The 18,723-nt window shown below is 46.8% G+C and overlaps 1 protein-coding gene across 1 annotated transcript in view; it reads right to left on the bottom strand.

The window, feature by feature from the left end:
• Nucleotides 1-18,723, bottom strand: part of ZNF532 (zinc finger protein 532) — a 113,627-nt gene that overhangs the window by 37,106 nt on the left and 57,798 nt on the right. Inside the window, 2 exon segments of the mRNA XM_070361796.1 lie at nt 5,176-5,352; nt 10,428-10,606. Of these exon segments, the coding sequence (XP_070217897.1) occupies nt 5,176-5,352; nt 10,428-10,606 (356 nt within the window).

Here is an 18,723-nt window from a genome sequence, read left to right as displayed (position 1 = left end):
ATAAACGTAACGAGCATGAGCAGCATATGATTTTAGAAGATCCTGACATGTCAGCTACCCTGGCATAGAGCACAAGCACCCGTGACTGGGAGAAGGGGGTATTTTTTTAATATCAGACGTGGTTTACAGGATTTTATCATTCAGCTCAAAGGTGGTACATTAACATCTACCAGAGATGAGCACTTCCCCACTGTCTGAAATAGCTAACAGCTGGAAAGAACCCAAACATCCAGTATAAGTAAACAAGAGCAATAATGTATGAACATGCAGACATATACCAATGACATGGAATGATCTTCATGCAAATTTTAAAGAAAACAGGTAAGAAGACAGGATGGAGGATGGGCTCACATTTTGAAAAAGCAGCACAGAAAAGAAACAGCATGTAACTGTTGTCCTCTCAGCTGGGTGCTAATACCCCTATTTATTTACTTATTAACCTATTCCTGTAACTGTTTTGCCTGCTTATACTTCCTGATCTTTCTTAAATTAGCACCTAGCAATAAGAAAAAAAAAAGAATAGTCTCAAGAAAAGAGCTAGGATTGCATTAGAAAACTAGGATTGCATTCTTAGAAAAGAACTAAGATTTACTAGCTAGGTTAAAAAATTTTCTCAGGACTCCTCCTAGTTTCAGAAGTATCTGCTTCACGAAAATCGGCATGGCTTGCGCTTACGTGTGCTACATTCCTTCCGTTTTGTTTTGCTCGGTTACCTTCTACTGAGCTGCAAAGAAAGTAGAAAACAGGACATAATCTATTCACCTCAGACATAATCTACTATTCTGAGGAACAGGTTGCTGGAATGCGCCTCACAAACCACTATCAAATATCCAGGGGAAACAGTGACCACACAGGGCAGTTATCTGGGTACCGCCAAGTGGACCAGAGGATGGAGGTGAGCATCCCCAGAGGGACAGGCGTGCAGGGAGCATCCCCGAAGGTGCAAGGAGATTCCTGCCAGAGGACGCACCCTGAGTCCAGCTGTGAGAGCGCGGGACAGGGCGGGAAGGAGGGTCATCTTCAGGACACGGGCCGGGGCCTTCCCTGGCTGTCCAGGGGTTCAGACTCCACACTTCCAATGCACGGGGCTCGGGTTCAATCCCTGGTCGGGGAACTAAGACCCCACAAGCCACACTGCGTGGCCAAAAAGTAGGGAAAAAAGAAAAAAAAAACAACACGAGGCTGAAATCCCCTGCAGGATGTGAGCAGCAAAGACTGAGCACTGCTCCAGATGGAAGCGCACTGGACGACTAGATGCGCAATGGGCTCCTAGATGAGATTCTGTACCAGGAAGAGAAAAAAGGAAAAAAAACAAAAAAACAAAGTATCTCACAGTTGGAGAAATTTTCATGGGATCTATCAACTGGATGGCAAAATATAAACCCATGCTGGGAGACTGCTGCTGCTGCTAAGTTACTTCAGTCGTGTCTGACTCTGTGTGACCCCACAGACGGCAGCCCGCCAGGCTCCCCCATCCCTGGGATTCTCCAGGCAAGAACACAGGAGTGGGTTGCCATTTCCTTCTCCAATGCATGAAAGTGAAAAGTGAAAGAGAAGTCGCTCAGTCGTGTCCAACTCTTCTTGACCCCATGGACTGCAGCCCAACAGGCTCCTCCGTCCCTGGGAGTTTCCAGGCAAGACTACTGGAGTGGGGTGCCATTGCCTTCATGCTGGGAGACTAGATGGTGGTAATAACGCACATGAGTGTTCTTGGGAGGAGAGGCGGAACACACCCAAACATTTCTGCCCTGAGGCCCCATTATTCCTAAGTGGGAGGAAGAGAGGGAAAGATACAGAGAGAAAAGATCAAAGGATGAACCAGGTGTTGGGAAGGCTAACAGCTGGGGCACGTGGGTAGAGGGGACACACGAGTTCTCCACAGTGCTCTTCCAACTCTTGTGTCGGAGATGATCACAAAATTAAAAAAACAGGTGCTAATATCAGAAAAGCCCAAATAAGGGTGCCACGACCCTCGCCGACACAGAGCTAGACCGTGAGCACAGAAGACTGGCAGGGAGGAACCACGGGGGGACCTGCAGGCGGGGAGCCGCGAGGGCACTCGGGACGGGGTGACCGGTCGGCACAAAGGCAGCGTCCACACGGGCACAGCCCCGGGGCATGCGACTGGCAGGGGAGGGGCTATGAAAGCTGAACCTGCAAATGTGACTTGACCCCAAATGTGAGCCTGAGTGAACATCAGGAGAACTGGACTGGAACAGTGCAGGGGGGGAAGGCGCTGAAAAGGAACCGCAGGGGAGCGGAGAGGAAAGTAGCAGGTGGGAAAGAAAGAGTAAGTCTAAATACCCACCCTCGGGTCAGGACAGAGCGCAACACCTGAATGTAAAAAAGCGCGTGAATGATAGAGGATTCTAAGCTCAAAACCGCAGCCAAGTGCCTCCACGGCCACTAGGGCTCCAGCCAGCTACAAGGCACGACACGTGCCCACGCCTGTCCTGGGGGATCTGCACCACGGCCCCCTCACAGATGGCTCAGAGACCAGAGAATCTGCGTGCTGCCTCGTAAATCCGAGGTCGGCTCTTCAAATTTGTCTTCGTGTGAAGCAAAGCCCTCCACCATGCCATGATGACATTGTGCGTGGCTTTATGTCCTGGCAACCTGTTTCCAAGCTCTGTTTCTTACCCAGTTCTTCACTCTAAAGTCCTCGTTTCTCGACTTGCATGCAGTTAGAAGCAGCAAAGAGAAGGACAGTGCGGCCCAAAATACTGCTGGTTATTCAGCCGTCAAGGAAGACATTAAAAAAAAGTCACTCAATGTATCGCTGTAAAATTTTAGCAGCGGACATTCACAATGATCTCAAGATTACCCAGAAAAGATGAAAGGGCATTCAAAGTTCCCTTGACAAGGCAGGGAAAAGTGCCTGACTACACACGGGAAAACAAGAAATGAAGCATTGGGATGGTTCCTGGACATAATGGGCACTACATGTATGTTTGAAATAAAAATCCTATGTCACGCCTTTCAAGCTGAGGTTCATTCTCAGACTTGCATATATTCTCTAAAGGAAACATGGGGTGGGGATTTTTATATTGATCTTTAAAAATTAACATACGCTGTTTGCATAATGTTGGATCTTCCACATAAAACCACCTGTTAACCAAACACCACTGTGAGGTTTCACACGTGAGGTTCTACTCACTTAATGTGGGGCTGACTTAACAGTGGCTCAGCACTCAAGAACACACCTGCCAAGGCAGGAGACTTGGGTTCGCTCCCTGGGTCAGGAAGATCCCCTTGAGGAGGAAATGGCAACCCGCTCCAGTGTTCCTGCCTGGAGAATCCCATGGACAGAGGAGCCTGGTGGGCTACAGTCCATGGGGTCACACAGAGTCGGACATGACTTTGTGACTAAACGATGACAACAAATTGAACAGAACAGGGATCTAACGTTGAAAGAAAGTTTCCTGGTCAAACACGGGCCAACCGGCTTCCGGGGCGGCACAGTGAGGCGGGCTTGACGGGAGTCTGTTTGGCGAAAGGGGTGCCTTCAGCCCCGGAGGGCGGGAGACGGACCACAGGGCCCCAGGAGCCGCAGGGCTGCCGGGGCGCAGGCCTGAGTCACTGCTGCAAACTGAGCCCACTGGTCTGCGGGTTCAGCCGACTTTCGCTTGTAAATTTGTTCTATAGTTTAAAACTCAGTCGTTAATGCCTATATTTGGGCGTGGACTTGTTAAAGGCTATGGTAGTAGAAAAAAATTTTTTTCTAAGAAAATATTGGAATAACTTTTTCCCTATACATTACTCAAATTTGAGGAGTATTGTTTTAGCTTATTTTAATGATGTGCTGTGCTGCATTCCCAAGTAGCAACTACTGTTCCAGGTTTCATACCCATTCCAGTGAATAAAGTTTTATTTGTTTGAATAAAAAAACCAAGTCAAAAACTGTATTTATGGAGTGGGGGGTGGAGGGAGACTATGTTAGTGCCCAAAAGCCTCATGACCATGACCACGCCCATGGCCTCATGACCCACTGAAGGCTGTTTAACTAAAAATCACTAATGTCTGTCTTCACAGCCATGACCTCAAGTTGTATGTGGATCCCCTAATTTGTAATGTGCTTCATTTTTAAGACCTACAAAGATCACAGCTGAAGGTCCCACTAGAATAAAACTCCATTTTCTCATAGCTTTTTAGTGAACAGGGTCATTTCTATCACGTTGAGCCACAAACACGTCCCCCAGACTAAACGCTTCATGAAAAACCAAACACATACAATATGGCATGTACACGTATCTCCCCCAATACTTCCTTGATTATAGGTTCAGAGAAAAACACAGCAATAGGTTTGAGGCAGCAGCTCTAGCCACACGTAATTATCGAATTATGCACGGCCACGAGCCACACAGGAAGACACTGCCGTCAGCCTGGCCATCGGACCCGGGGCCGGGTGAGCAAGGAGCGGGAGCGGAGGCTGTGGGCCCCCACGCGCCAGGCAGAGGGGCCCCGTGGAGGCATTCCAAATGCTTCACTCTGCTTCACCTCCAGCAAAATCTGGGACAGGCGTGTGACCCTCACTTTGCCAGGGTCGGGGTGGGGCCAAGGTCACCGCTCTGGTGGGTGATGGCCGGATTCTGACCCCAGGGCCCCCACTCTCTCCTCTCTGCCAGGCTGCCGCCACGGCAGGCCACCAGCTATAACTAATCCACTGCGGGATTTAAGACTCCATGAGGAAAATCCTGACACAAGTAAGATGGAAATTAAGGCAAAAAATGAAATTTACTTTTACTAGTCCAAGACTTATACTGGCTATGAAGTTAAGTTCAGGAACCAGGGTCTTCAGTTGACTTCATCTTCTGAATGGTACTGCGAAAAGTGTATCAGATGAAAAAAGAAACTATGAAAATTGAAAAGTTGACTTTTTTTTTTTTTTTTTTGGCTTCCGAGAACCTAGGAAAAATCATCTTAAAAGAACAAAATCGGTCAATGTTCATTTAGCAAAAACTGATGACAAGAGCATAAACAGTGACATTTTTGGACAAAGACCTCACCCTGGACAGTACTGAAGGCTTCAGGAAGTTATACGCTGTCTTTCACGAGCATCACAGTTTGCACAGCGGCGAAATCCTTCACGTCTTGAAATTTTACCCCACCGAACTACCACCTCCTCTAAATTCCTGAGAAAGGAGTGGAGAAGAGCTGAAAGGCAGCGCGACTTACTTTGGTTCTCCTATCTTGATGCCAGGATGCTGCGTGTAGGCATGAGAGTGTGTACTTGGGGCAGACTTAAACGCCATTGGACAGATAGGACACTTGTAGAAGACTTCACAGTGAGAACCTTGAATGTGAGACTTCAGTGCGGCCACATCTGAGTACACGACATTGCAGTGCACACATCTGTTAGAAAACAAACACACGAGCGTCAGCACGAGACCGTCAGACCTGTGTGGCGTGACTGTGCAAGACTGGCTCACGTGAACATACTGAAAATGGCCCTTCTGGGTTTTTTGTAGTTTTTTTTTTTAAACATGTGGGGTTTCTTCCATTTACAACAGATCAAATTATCTTCATATAGTTGAGAAGGAAGATTAGGAAAAAGAAAAATGAAACTCCGAGAGACTATTTTTTTGAGCATCTTTTATAAAGTGCCTAGGCATGAACATCCAGATTCCAGACTGCGGTGGGTCCGATGGAGCGTGAGGCCATGTCAAGGCCAGGAGCACAGCAAGACCCTATGGCTTCCGGCTTTGAGAGGATGACCACAGCTAGATGCTGAGGGTCTCACCCATCCCCAAGACCCGCTGGAAGAATTCTTCTGATACTACATGCCAGTGACAGAGGGACCCAGAGGGACAAATGAGGACTGGCTCAAAGCCGAGGCAGCGTCCTGTCCACCCCGAGGCGGCAAACGTACCTGGGGCTACTGTAGAGAAGGCCAAGCACCTAGTGCATTGGTCTCCCGGAAATTTCATTTAAGCACATGACATCTGTTTGAGAATGACGCGAATGATAAACTGCTAAAGGACAAACCTCCCCCAATAAATGGCCTCTCGAGCTCACCTCTTCTTGAATTAATACTAATTTGATGGTTAGCCCACTCCTCACTCAGATCTAGCCCTACAGAAACAAACTTCACAAGTATGGAGACACGTCCCCCAGCCTCATCTTTCTCATGGAGGGACTCCCAGCACCACTGAGAGTCCACCCATTTATCGCTTAGGCGTCCTTGTCGGCCCACCCCTGAAGATTAGTCGAGGGTGGTCTCTCTGCTGACCCGCAAGGACAGGCCTTTCAACACCTGGCAGCCGTGTCCTGGCCGTGAACGTGAGAGGCTGACCTGGAGGGGGGCTGCAGACAGGGCTGAACCTAAGATGCTTCTGTCTTAGAAGCTCCCTCCCAATTCAGGGAGCGGCTGCCAAAGTCACACCGAGCGGCACACTCTGAATTACGCGTGTTCCATCGAGTGTGCCGTGTTAAGTAAGCTTTGTGAGCATTTTATAAAAACGGTAATTAATGCCTTAGCATTTCAAGTGACTGAAGGCATCCTGTTCAGCAGTATATATAATAAATAAATATGTATATAATATATATTATATATATAAAGCAGTAAATAACAATAGGAGAATAAGGAAACCTCCTCTGTCTGATCTACCTGAACTACTATTTCAGGCAAAAAAGCCACCCAACCACCCTGAAACGATCCTGAGTTAATATGAACTTGGGTTGCCTGAACAGGTTCCGATCCTCTCTGGGCCAGTGTCTCACTTGTAAATGAGAAGAGCTGGACTAGATAAATTAGTCCTTCCCAACCCTAGAAGCCTGTGACTCCTATGAAAGAAGAAGATCATCTAAAATGAAAATAGCTGGGTTGCTAACTATTAAACTGAAGCACACGGTACATCACGAATCATAAACAAAACATTTTTCCCGGCAAGAGTACAGGTGATCGGTGCAAGGGCAAAACACCCAGGAAGGGCGAATCCTCCCGAGTCTCCTGGAGTCAGAGGAAGACTTAACCCCTAAGAAATCCAGCAAGAGGTTAGAGAATCAACTGCTGACAAAGGAAGTGGCTGAGGCTTGGCCCGAAGAGCTTCATGGAAGCAAGGGAAAGCCTGCCTTAATATGAGGAGAAAGTAAAAAAAATTAAAAGAACTTAAGAGACAGTTGTAAAATATCTGCCTGCAAGTGGGAAGAAAGATTCATGGGCAACAGGGGCCAATGAGGACTGTAAATAAGGTTGAAAAGTAGGAGGAGAACTGGAAGGGTTCCTACGGCATTCTAATGCTTCTAAACATCTAGCCTGCTAACAAATATTTACCAGAGCCGAAGCCCTTTGTGTTCTGGATACCAATCAAGTTTCTCTTCATTTTTTAAATTAAAAACATAATAAAATGCTTATAGTATACAATCCTCTAATTCCCTCTTCCAAATGCAGATTCAGTGGATTGAGAAGAGGGAAAATTCAGAGAAATACTATATTTGACTTCTATCAAATTGACTAGAAGCTAGAGACTCCTGTAATATCTGGGAGATAGCAGTATGATCAGGAAGAGAGCCCACGGAAGACACAAACTCAGGCTGGAAGCTGCGCTGGAGACATTCCTCTGGCTAAAAATAATTAAAAAAAAAAAAAAAGAAAAAATGGGGAAACTAAAAAGCCAAAAAGGAGAAGAAGAAATCATACAAGGTCAAGGGGCTGCTAAATCCCAGCCAAATGGTAGACCGAGCTGTTACTTGAAACAAGAGGAAAACAACTAAAGTCAGATTTTGTTCTATCACCTAAAGAGGTGTAAACATGAACGAAATTTCAGACACGCACACATAGGTCAGGAAGCAACAGTTAGAACTGGACACAGAACAACAGACTGGTTCCAAACAGGAAAAGGAGTACGTCAAGGCTGTATATTGTCACCCTGCTTATTTAACTTATATGCAGAGTACATCATGAGAAATGCTGGACTGGAAGAAACACAAGCTGGAATCAAGATTGCTGGGAGAAATAGCAATCACCTCAGATATGCAGATGACACCACCCTTATGGCAGAAACTGAAGAGGAACTCAAAAGCCTCTTCATGAAAGTGAAAGAGGACAGTGAAAAAGTTGGCTTAAAGCACAACATTCAGAAAACTAACATCATGGCATCCGGTCCCATTACTTCATGGGAAATAGATGGGGAAACAGTGGAAACAGTGTCAGACTTTATTTTTTGGGGCTCCAAAATCACTGCAGATGGTGACTGCAGCCACGAAATTAATAGATGCTTACTCCTTGGAAGGAAAGTTATGACCAACCTAGACAGCATATTCAAAAGCAGAGACATTACTTTGCCAACAAAGGTTCGTCTAGTCAAGGCTATGGTTTTCCCTGTGGTCATGTATGGATATGAGAGTTGGACTGTGAAGAAGGCTGAGTGCCGAAGAATTGATGCTTTTGAACTGTGGTGTTGGAGAAGACTCTTGAGAGTCCCTTGGACTGCAAGGAGATCCAACCAGTCCATTCTGAAGGAGATCAGCCCTGGGATTTCTTTGGAAGGAATGATGCTGAAGCTGAAACTCCACCTATGAGTACTTTGGCCACCTCATGTGAAGAGTTGACTCATTGGAAAAGACTCTGATGCTGGGAGGGATTGGGGGCAGGAGGAGAAGGGGACAGCAGAGGATGAGATGGCTGGATGGCATCACTGTCTCGATGGACGTGAGTCTGAGTGAACTCCGGGAGTTGGTGATGGACAGGGAGGCCTGGCGTGCTGTGATTCATGGGGTCGCGAAGAGTCGGACACAACTGAGCAACTGAACTGAACTGAAATGAACCCTCAAGTGCGAGAAAAAAAAAAAACCATACTAAATAGAAATTTTAGTAAAAATTTAAAGCGCCAAATTTAGGCAATGCCGTGAACAAGGGGGAAAAAAAAGAAAAGGGATGGGCTTTTCCAACTGTGTTAATTACTGTAAGCCTGCCAGCAGAGCTTTTGTTTTAATTTAGGAAAGATACCAGGAATAGCTAGAATTATAGGAGTCTTTACTTCTTTTATTCATTCCAATTTAAATTTACTTTCATTATATTGGAAATATCAACTCTGAATGTCTGAGGAAATTGGCATCCATTGAAGGAACTGCCTTCTATATTAAACAAAGAATCCAGTAATAAGAGTTTCCAAATACGGAATAAGAACCAAAGTGTTATTGTGTGGGAATTCTGCGGCATCAACATGGAACGTCCGTCTTAAGCACTGAGTATGCTTCTGGATCACCCTCTCTTACTCTGGAACATAACCGTGGAGACGGAGGTAAATAAACATAACGCCAGTTTAGACAGGGCACCGAGGCACAGGATCACGTGCATTACCACACAATGAGCAGCAGAACAGGCACAAAAAACTCTGGTTTTTAAACTTCCAAACCAAAGGCTATCTATTAGGTGGTTCTCAATCCATGAAACGCCTGCACATCACAGGTTTGGAGGCATGAGTTAAAAACGTGAAATCAGTCTCGTTATTAGAGAAATGGACAGAACCACCAAGAAACTAGTGACACCATAAGCTAAACTTAACTGAAATAAAACTGCTAAATCAATACCAACTGGCCTTCATTTTGATAAAACATCAGAACTGTGTTACACCTTTTTAAAAAATGTGTGTATTAACAGTCTAACATTAACGATACCCGGTAACCAAAGTCTCAAAATAAGCCCACAGTACAGTAACGCCTCTATTAACAGAGACATGTGCACCAACGACATGTTTTCTTGGTGGACCTCCATTTAATCAAAACATAGAAGGTTCAGGAATATATTTTAGAAGGTCACAAAGCGGAGGGTCAAGTTCAAACGCATCATCACACGTTATTAGGCTAATGTTTGGATTTGTCAGATGTTGTAAAAGACATCTGAAAATTTTAGGGGGCAGTGAGAGGATCACAGTGAAGATGAGCAGAGACGCGGGAGAAGCCCAGGCCCAAGGACCAGAGAAGGGGGAATAAAGGAAGATGATCTGGGCGGAGGGCCCTCCACGGTGAGCGATGGGAGGAAAGGGCGTGTTGGTGCGGCCCAGCCTTCAACACGACAAGAGAAAAGTGGGGGACCACCTCACCCTTTTGTTTTGATGAGAGAAGAACTCAGAGCTGCAGAAATGCACTGTGTTCTTACAGGGGTTAAAATGTAAGCAGCATGACAACAAAAGTCTGCTAGAAAGGGGGCATAAAGTACAAAGGCTCCTAACACTCGATCAAAGCCAAGCTTTGCCACATGCCTGCTTCTGCTTGGCAGGAGGGGCCCCCTTTACCCCGGGCTTGGCGTGGACCAGCGTCAACCCCACATGAAAGGATTCAAACAGAGACACCCCCCTTATGAATGAGCGAGGTTCCCAGAGGATCTGTTGATCAAGGTTTCACTTGTAAGAAAATGAAAATGCTGAGCACGGACCACTCGGAACCCTGCGCAAGCTTCACGCGCCCGGAATGAAGGCCATACTGACCGGAAACCCACTCTCCGCGTGTAGTGCAGGCAGTTCTTGGTGACGTGGGTCTGGAAGTGCACGGACCGGCAGATGGCGCCGCACTCGGGGCAGGTGTAGGGAGACTTGTGCTGATGGATCCGCTGGTGGGAGGCATAACTGCACTGGTTGGGGAGCAGCATCTGGCAGACAGTGCAAGTCTTCTAGACAAACCAGAGGGGAGACACGATTGGTCCTGCGAAGTACTTTCTAACACGCAGAGAAGCTTGGTTAGACCTCAAAGTAAGTATACGTTGGTCACTGCAAGCACTGCAGTAATTATAAGCCCACAGAAAAGGCAAACTTAAAAAAGTTAAATGGTCAAGATAAAATACCTTACTCCATAAAACACAAACAGTATGTTCATAAAGTCAGGCTCATCCCCAAAAGTCAGGCTCATCCCCACAGTGTGATGTAAAGAGAAGGTTAGCTGCTGGTAGAGTTCCAATTTTGTTACTTTTACACATTTTTTTAGTGCGAAGAAGAGGTATTCTTATAAAGTAAGTTAGCAAATCTAATGAGTAATTAAAGTACAAGTTTATGGGCATCTATCTTGACAGTAGTCAGAGTTCCCAGAACTCAGTAACTTTCTTCAAAATAATAAAAAGTAATTAGTGGCTAACCCGGTTTTCTTTTTTGGCCACTTCAGTTATCAGTATTTGAGATGTGAGATACAGGAATACAGAAGAATGGCCACAGCAATCGCTTCTTCTTTTCTGCACATGATCTGGTCTTTAAATGGATGAACTGGCCATTATACGATTTACGATTAAAACCAACAAATCACGTTCAGATACATAAATTCAGATTTTAAATGGAAACTTCCAGAGCTTAAAATCTAATCACATATAAACTAAAACTGAGACCGAAATCCTCTTTGGGAAGGCCTCTACACCATTAACTAACAAGGAAAAACTGAAACACATTACATGTTACATCCCTTTAGATATAAGCACTGAACACAGCAGGCTTTTAAAACACAAAAAAACTTACAGTAAACATAAATGGAGGACTTAGTATCATTCCAAAGTTAAAAGGTGTTTGAATACTATTTGGACATTCATGCAACAGGTATCTACTATCTTCCAAAATGTATAATTTTTATTAAAGTCAGTTAAAGAAAAGCCTCAAAACATACTGTAGTTAAAAGTGAACCAATCTTTTATACTGACAACAGAATTAAGACATTTTCAAAACAGACTTTTTATTCTTTTAGCTTCTGAATCAAGCAAATTAAGGTTTCAGCTTCTAAGGAAAACTAAGGAAAATCAGAAACTCACTTGAAAATTCTTTCTTGGTTCTCTCCTGAAAGGACTAAAGTACAAATTTGATCCCATAAAATGTTTATTGCAGTCACAAAATAAGAACATTACAGGCAGCTTTGATGAGGTTAAGCATCACTTTAAAATAGCATTCCTTTTCTAATAATACATATTCCAAAGATTAAAACAAGCCACAGCCAATGAAAACCAATCCACAGATGCATTAAGTATCAAATCCTGGTGACCTCTTCTTTATCACAGGTAATCCACTGTTTCTTTGAACTAAAGGTTTCTATTCACTTCACCACACGGTTACTCATCCCAGGCAGTGAACTGTAGTGTCTGCATTTCAACAGGCATCTCAGAATGTCTTGCACTTACTAGGAATAAAACCCGTGTTTTCTACACTCAAGTCAAAGCATTTTCTTTTTATCCTATGCATTGAGCCCATTCCACTGTGAGCCAAGTGAACTGGATCCTTTAAATAGATGGACTTAGATACATCACCTCATTTGATTCTCATAAAAATCTATGAAGTCGATGGCATTATCTCCACTTTACAGGTGAGGAAAGGATGTGTGGCGGAGTTAAGAAACCTGCCAGGGGCCCACAGCTCTCAGGTGGAGGAACCAGGATTTGAACTGGGCTCTGACCCATTCCAAGGCTGACAGCGGGGCGGGGGGACAGCCGTGGTCACGATTACAGGCAAGCCCCCAGCCCACTCCACGGCGTGGCTTCCATCTATGGTGACGCAGCTTTATTATAGGGAAAGACAGCAACAAAATTAAGAGAAAACCTAAAAAGGAGACAGAGCACGTGTTTCCTTAAAGCCGAAACGAATTTTAACATTATGTCCCATCAAGATGTTACCAGGTACCCTTCATAGTACTCATAAAATTCACAACGAGTTACTTAAACATGCTCCCCTGTCAGATGCTTGTATGCGGTCATAATATGTAACTATATAAATAGTCATGGACGCATTGGTGGATGAAAGAGCTTTTGTACTAGTAAGGCGAACTAAAGTAAGTATCAACATTATTCGAGAAGAGGCTTTATGAATTAAAGTGCTCTTTATGACAGAAATCTCTGACTGCAGAGACTAGGGAAAATGTTTTAGAGTGGCGAGGTCACATACACAGCCACGTTTCCATAGCGACCTGTCTCACACGTCGGTCCCTGGGAGGGAGGAAGTGTTCCCTTCATACTGCATTGTGGCCCCGGAGGCTCCGCGAGAGCAGGTGGTGGTCTCTGCCCGCCCCCCTCCCCGGACCACTGACCAGCCACAGGAACCTGCCTTTGGCCCTTTCCACTGACTAAGGCTCCTCGCCAACTCCAGACAAGCGAGACCAGGAGCGGTGGATCACACACCCGAATCACGACGCTTCCCTATTCTCCGATCACTGCAGTGGAGGAATCCAGCTGCCGGGGAGCCCTCGGCCGGAGCGTGCATGCACAGATGCGTCTGCGTTAGCGCACACGCTCCGAGCAGACTCCCACGCTTCTCTGCTTACTGGCTCCCACTCCACCCACTCTGTGTGCAGAACCAACCAGCCGTCTGGGCTGCAGATGTTCTCTCCCGGACACATAGGTGAGAGCCACAGTTTTCAACTCACATGACAGCATCTGCCCAACCACTCCCCTCTGATTTTTAAAAAATTAATTTCTTTCTTTAGGTTTGGTTGTGCTAGGTCGTTGCTGCTTGCTGCGTGGGCGTTGCTCTCGCTGCAGGGTGCGGGTGTCTCCCTGTGGTGGCCTTTCTTGCTGCTGCTCCCGGGCTCCAAGCTCAGGCTCAATCGACGCAGCGCACGGGTGCAGCTGCTCCTCGGCAGGTGGGAACCTCCCGGATCGGGCATCGAAGCCCGTCTCCTGCACTGGCGGGTGGATTCTCGCCCACTGAGTTGCCAGGGAAGCTCCTCCCTCCAGTTTCATCCACTGCCCTTGTGTTAGGTAACAGGTCCCCTCCGCCTCCTGAAACGGTGGTGCTGGATCTCACAGTGCAGAGGAAGCGGAGCCAACGCCACTTGCTTCTCTGGGCTGCTGGGGACTCTTGGCAATGACACTCTCTCTGGACTGGGTGATGCGTGCGGGCATCGGGCCAGGCCAGGATCTCTTTGTGGTCTCTGATGATCTGACTGTCCTTGTTTTGTTGGTTTAAACCAAAGAAAACAAAAATGTCTCTCAAAACTCTCTCTTCTATACAAGTTGAGAACACTTACTAGGGGATAAAGCAGGTTGATGTGACAAAGTTGGCCTCTGGAACAGAAAACAGCTAAAAAAATGCACTCACACAGTTTCAGGTGTCTTCTGACAGTTTTACTGATGTCATCTGAAACACGGAAAACATTTGCGATACTCAGGTAATAGGCGGCTAATTTTCAGTCTGGGGCAGATCCATTTGCTCAGAGAACTGCTACCTTTAGAAAGTGAAATGCTACTTTTCAGTAGTCAGGTAATAGGAGAAAGCAGAAATTAAAAGCTGAAAGGTAATCGCAATCATATGTGACGACTACCCATATTGCACCCTCTGTGCCCAATCCTGGCACAGAAATTAATGGCTGGTGGGGGCACGGGGACACACAGGGGCCCTGGTGAGGATGCAGACAGCCTTAGGGCTTGGCATCCTCTTCGCATCATGAAGAATTATTTGAGCAGATTATTAAAAATATTTAAAGTAAAATCTTTGAGTAAAAGTATACTGAGCACAAAGCCGGCAAAACTATGAATTCTCTGCATTTCAATTCATATTTTAGGGGGAAAAAGGTAGCCTGGGAAATCTACAAGAGGAAGATGAGGAAGGCTAAGGAAATGTGAGTAAGCAGCAGCTACTTATGCTTCCACTTCAGAGAGACCAAAACCGTGTGACCGCGTGAGACACAGGTCAGAACGCTGTCAGCTTAACAGTCAGCCCAGACGCTAAGTACACTGCTTCTGCCTCATTAACAGCAGTTTTGCCATCTTCCATCTACAATATAATTATCAAACAATAATAATAATAAGTAACACCAGTCTGCTTTCCCGCTCTCCCTCTCAGCCGATCTCACGATGGGAGAACAAAGCATTTCACTTCCGACCCCACTGAGATAGAAGGAACACGGAGCATCACAGCAGAAACAACGGCATACACCATTGTGCACAACGCTAGCTGCTGGGGGTGCTTTTGTCCTCAAATCATTCTGCATTTTAAAAAAGGCCTAATAAGAGCTGACAGTGAAATGAGCCAATTTTCAGAGACCAGTGTGGTCAACTTACATAATCTACTCGGATGACAATCACTCAAGAAGACAGATGAATTAACAGTTGATGACCTTAAAATATAAACTGGGTCAGAACTAGCCTGACCAAAATTAAAATTAAACATTTAGGAGAGCAAGACCCAAAACCAAGCTAATAATGATACTTTGGGTGGCTGAGGGAACTGAGGTGGGCTCCGTGGTTTCCTGAAGAAGCCACTTGAGCAGACACGGCTCCAACGAACTGGTGGGGGCTGCTGGAGCTCGTTTAACATGCCTGCTACGTTGTGCTCACGACGCCCATAACCTCCCTGAACCTAAACTGAATCAGCAAGCCCGAAAAATAAGGACCACTGCAGGTAAGTCCCCTTAATATGCATCCTTGAAGCTGTCATGGATATGTGGCAGGTAAGATCTACTTTTGCCTGTGTCCAGTCAAGTCCAACTCTTTGCAACCCCATGGACCATAGCCCACCAGCCTCCTCTGTCCACGGGATTTCCCAGGCAGGAATACTGGAGTGGGTTGCCATTTCTTCCTCCAGGGGATCTTCCCGACCCAGGGGTTGAACCATCAGCTCCTGCGGCTCCTGCACTGGCAGGTGGTTACTTTTTACTACTGAGCCACTTGGGAAGCCCCAGTGTGGACATGAAAGTGTTAGTCGCTCAGTCGCATCCAACTCTCCGAGATGCCATGGACTAGAGCTCGGCAGGCTCCTCTGTCCACGGGATCCTCCAGGCAAGAGTTCTGGAGTGGGGCGCCGTTCCCTTCTCCAGGGGATCTTCCAGACCCAGGGACTGAACCAGGGGCTCCTGCGTTGCAGATTCTTTACCAGTGAGCCACCAGGGAGGCCCTCAGTGTGGATATAAACCCCAGAGTTTATTCTCGTAAGACTCCTACGGGGCCTGCGACGGTAAAGTTCTGTGCTTCTGTGTCACCATGAGAAACCAGAAAGGACAAGTAGCAATAAAGAAACCCTGCCTTGAGTCCTAAGCTGGCCACTAACTGGGTGTACGTTCCCTCAACTGCAAAACAGAAGGGAAAGGACACGACACCCTCTGACCACGGCTGATGCAGAGTCTGCAGGAAGAAAACCCGTCTCACCAACTCAGAGGCCGTAATATGTACTTCCGATCTGTACTGGGCTAAATTTAATTGTGGTTTCACCAAGAGGAGAAGCAATGACATTCCAGGACACTTAATTTTCAACGACTGAAACTACAGCTGTGGCCTCTTAACTACTTCACGGAGCAGAGGGAAGCTTCTCCAGCCTCTCTCTCACTCCTTTCCTTCTCCTGCCCTGAGGCAGGTTATATCCCTGGGTCTGGAAGACCCCTGAGCAGGAAATGGCAACCCACTCCAGTACTCTTGCCTGGAGAATCCCATGGACAGAGGAGTCTGGCAGGCTACTGTCCATGGGGTCGCAGAGTTGGACACAACGGAGCGACCAGGCACACACCCAGGGCAGATTCGCCAGTGTTAAAAGCGCCCGGCACCCCCGTTCTACTGCACCATGGGGTTCAGGGTGACTGGGAAGGGGATGGTCCATCCAGACTCTCCATCTCACACCCCGGCCTGGGGGCTTGCCCTCCTCAGAAGGGCCAACAGGTGCACGCAGGGCCTCAGGTGCCCTGGGGTCGTGGCTGGGATCCAGGCTGGGGGAAGCAGGACGCGGGGTGAAGAGGGCCTGGAGCTCAGCCACGGACGCCCACCCAGCTCTCGGCAGGGACTGCCGGGGCTTCGTGGAGCACAGGGCAGGTTAGCGGCGAAGCAGCACTCAGGGCCGTCACTGCCGTGGAGACGCCATCCACACGGCACGCGCGAGAGGAGGAGCGACTGGCAAGGCAGGTTCAGCGAACGCCACCAAGCCTTCCTTTACCCCACGACACACGGGCCAAGCCTCCAGGGCCGGAGCGTGTAACATGCAGGGTGAGAGGGGGCGTCACACGGACAGCCCCAGCCCGTGTCAACAGAAAGAGAGATCCTTGACCGGGTTCTGACAAGCACCCACAAACACGCCCGAATGACATCTGACAAAGCACAAAAAAGGCAACTCAGTGGGAGACAGCCTTTCAGACAAATGTGTGCTAAGTTGCTTCAGTTCAGTTCAGTCGCTCAGTCATGTCCAACTCTTTGCAACCCCATGAACCGCAGCACGCCAGGCATCCCTGTCAATCACCAACTCCCAGAGTCCACCCAAACTCATGTCCATTGAGTCGGTGATGCCATCCAACCATCTCATCTTCTGTCATCCCCTTCTCCTCCTGCCTTCAATCTTTCCCAACATCAGTGTCTTTTCAAATGAGTCAGCTCTTCCCATCAGATGGCCAAAGTATTGGAGTTTCAGCTTCAACATCAGTCATTCCAATGCACACCCAGGACTGATCTCCTTTAGGATGGACTGGTTGGGTTTCCTCTGTGCAACCCTATGAATGCAGCCCACCAGGCACCTGCCTCCAGTATTCTTGCCTGGAGAATCCCATGGACAGGGGAGCCGGACGGGCTACATACAGTCCACGGGGTCGCAAGAGTCGGACACAACTTAGTGACTAACCTCTGTCCGTGTTCTCCAGGCAGGCATACTGGAGTGGGCTGCCAGGCCCTCCTCCAGGGGATCTTCCTGACCCAGGGATGGAGCCGTCTCTTCAGTCTCCTGCATCAGCAGGCGGCTTCTTTATCACTAGCACCACCTTACCAGAGAAAAAGGACACGCACGGGGGAAAAGAAATCTCAACCTAAGTCTCACAAATTATACAAAAAGTAACCCAAAATAGATCACAGACTTAAGCGTAAATCATAAAAACATCTTTAGAAAAAAAACATAAAAGAAGGTTTTCAGGATCTAGAGCAAAGAGCTCTTAGACGTGATGCCAAAAGCACAAGCCATAAAAGAGAAAACTGATAAATGGGACTTCGTCAAAATTAAAAGCATTTACTCTGTCAAAGACCTAACAAGATGAAGAATGAAGTCGCAGACTGGGGGAAAAGACAGGCAACCACATACCGGCAAAGGACCAGCGTCTAAAATATATCAACAACTCTTAACACGCAACAGTAAAAACAAACAAAAAAACTAATCAGAAAATGGACAAAAGACAGGAAGAGACATTTCACCAAAAAGGATATGCAGGTGGCAAATAAATGTAAAAAGATGCTCAACATTATTCGCTATGGAAAAAACACAAATTAAAACCACATCACTACACACCTGTCGGGATGGTGAAAATGATGCCGCCACCAAATGCTGGTGAGGGGTAGAGAAAAGAGGTCATTCACACACTGCTCTTGAGGATTAAAACTGTACAGCCACTGTGGAAAAGAGTTTCTTAAGAACATACATATGCAACCACCACACAGCCCAGCACACAAAGGAGTTTCATCCCTGAGAGATGACAGCTTATGTTCAGATAAAAGCCCGCAGACAAATGTTTGCAGCAGCTTTATTCATAACAGCCCCAAACTGGGAACAATGCAGACGTCTTCGGTGACTAGATAGGGTGAGCACCTTGTGGCAGGAACATATGATAGAAAAACACCCAGCAATAAAAAGGGATATCTCCAACCGCTTGGATGAATCTCCAGGGAATTATGCTGAGTGAAAAAAGCCAATCTCAAAGGCTACATATGGTAGGGCTCTGTTTTTATAACATTCCCGAAATGACAAAATTATAGAAATGGAGAAGAAATCAGTGGTTCCTAAGGGTTAAGAATGAGGTAGGCGTGGGAGGAACTGGCTGTGGCTCTAAAAAGCCAGTATGGAGACTTCCCTGGCTGTCCAGGGATTA

The sequence above is a fragment of the Bos mutus genome, chromosome 24 (assembly GCF_027580195.1).
Source record: "Bos mutus isolate GX-2022 chromosome 24, NWIPB_WYAK_1.1, whole genome shotgun sequence".
Taxonomy (NCBI): Eukaryota; Metazoa; Chordata; class Mammalia; order Artiodactyla; family Bovidae; genus Bos; species Bos mutus.
The sequence above is the reverse complement of the archived record's forward strand: the minus strand, read 5'-3'. Positions and strand labels throughout refer to the sequence as shown.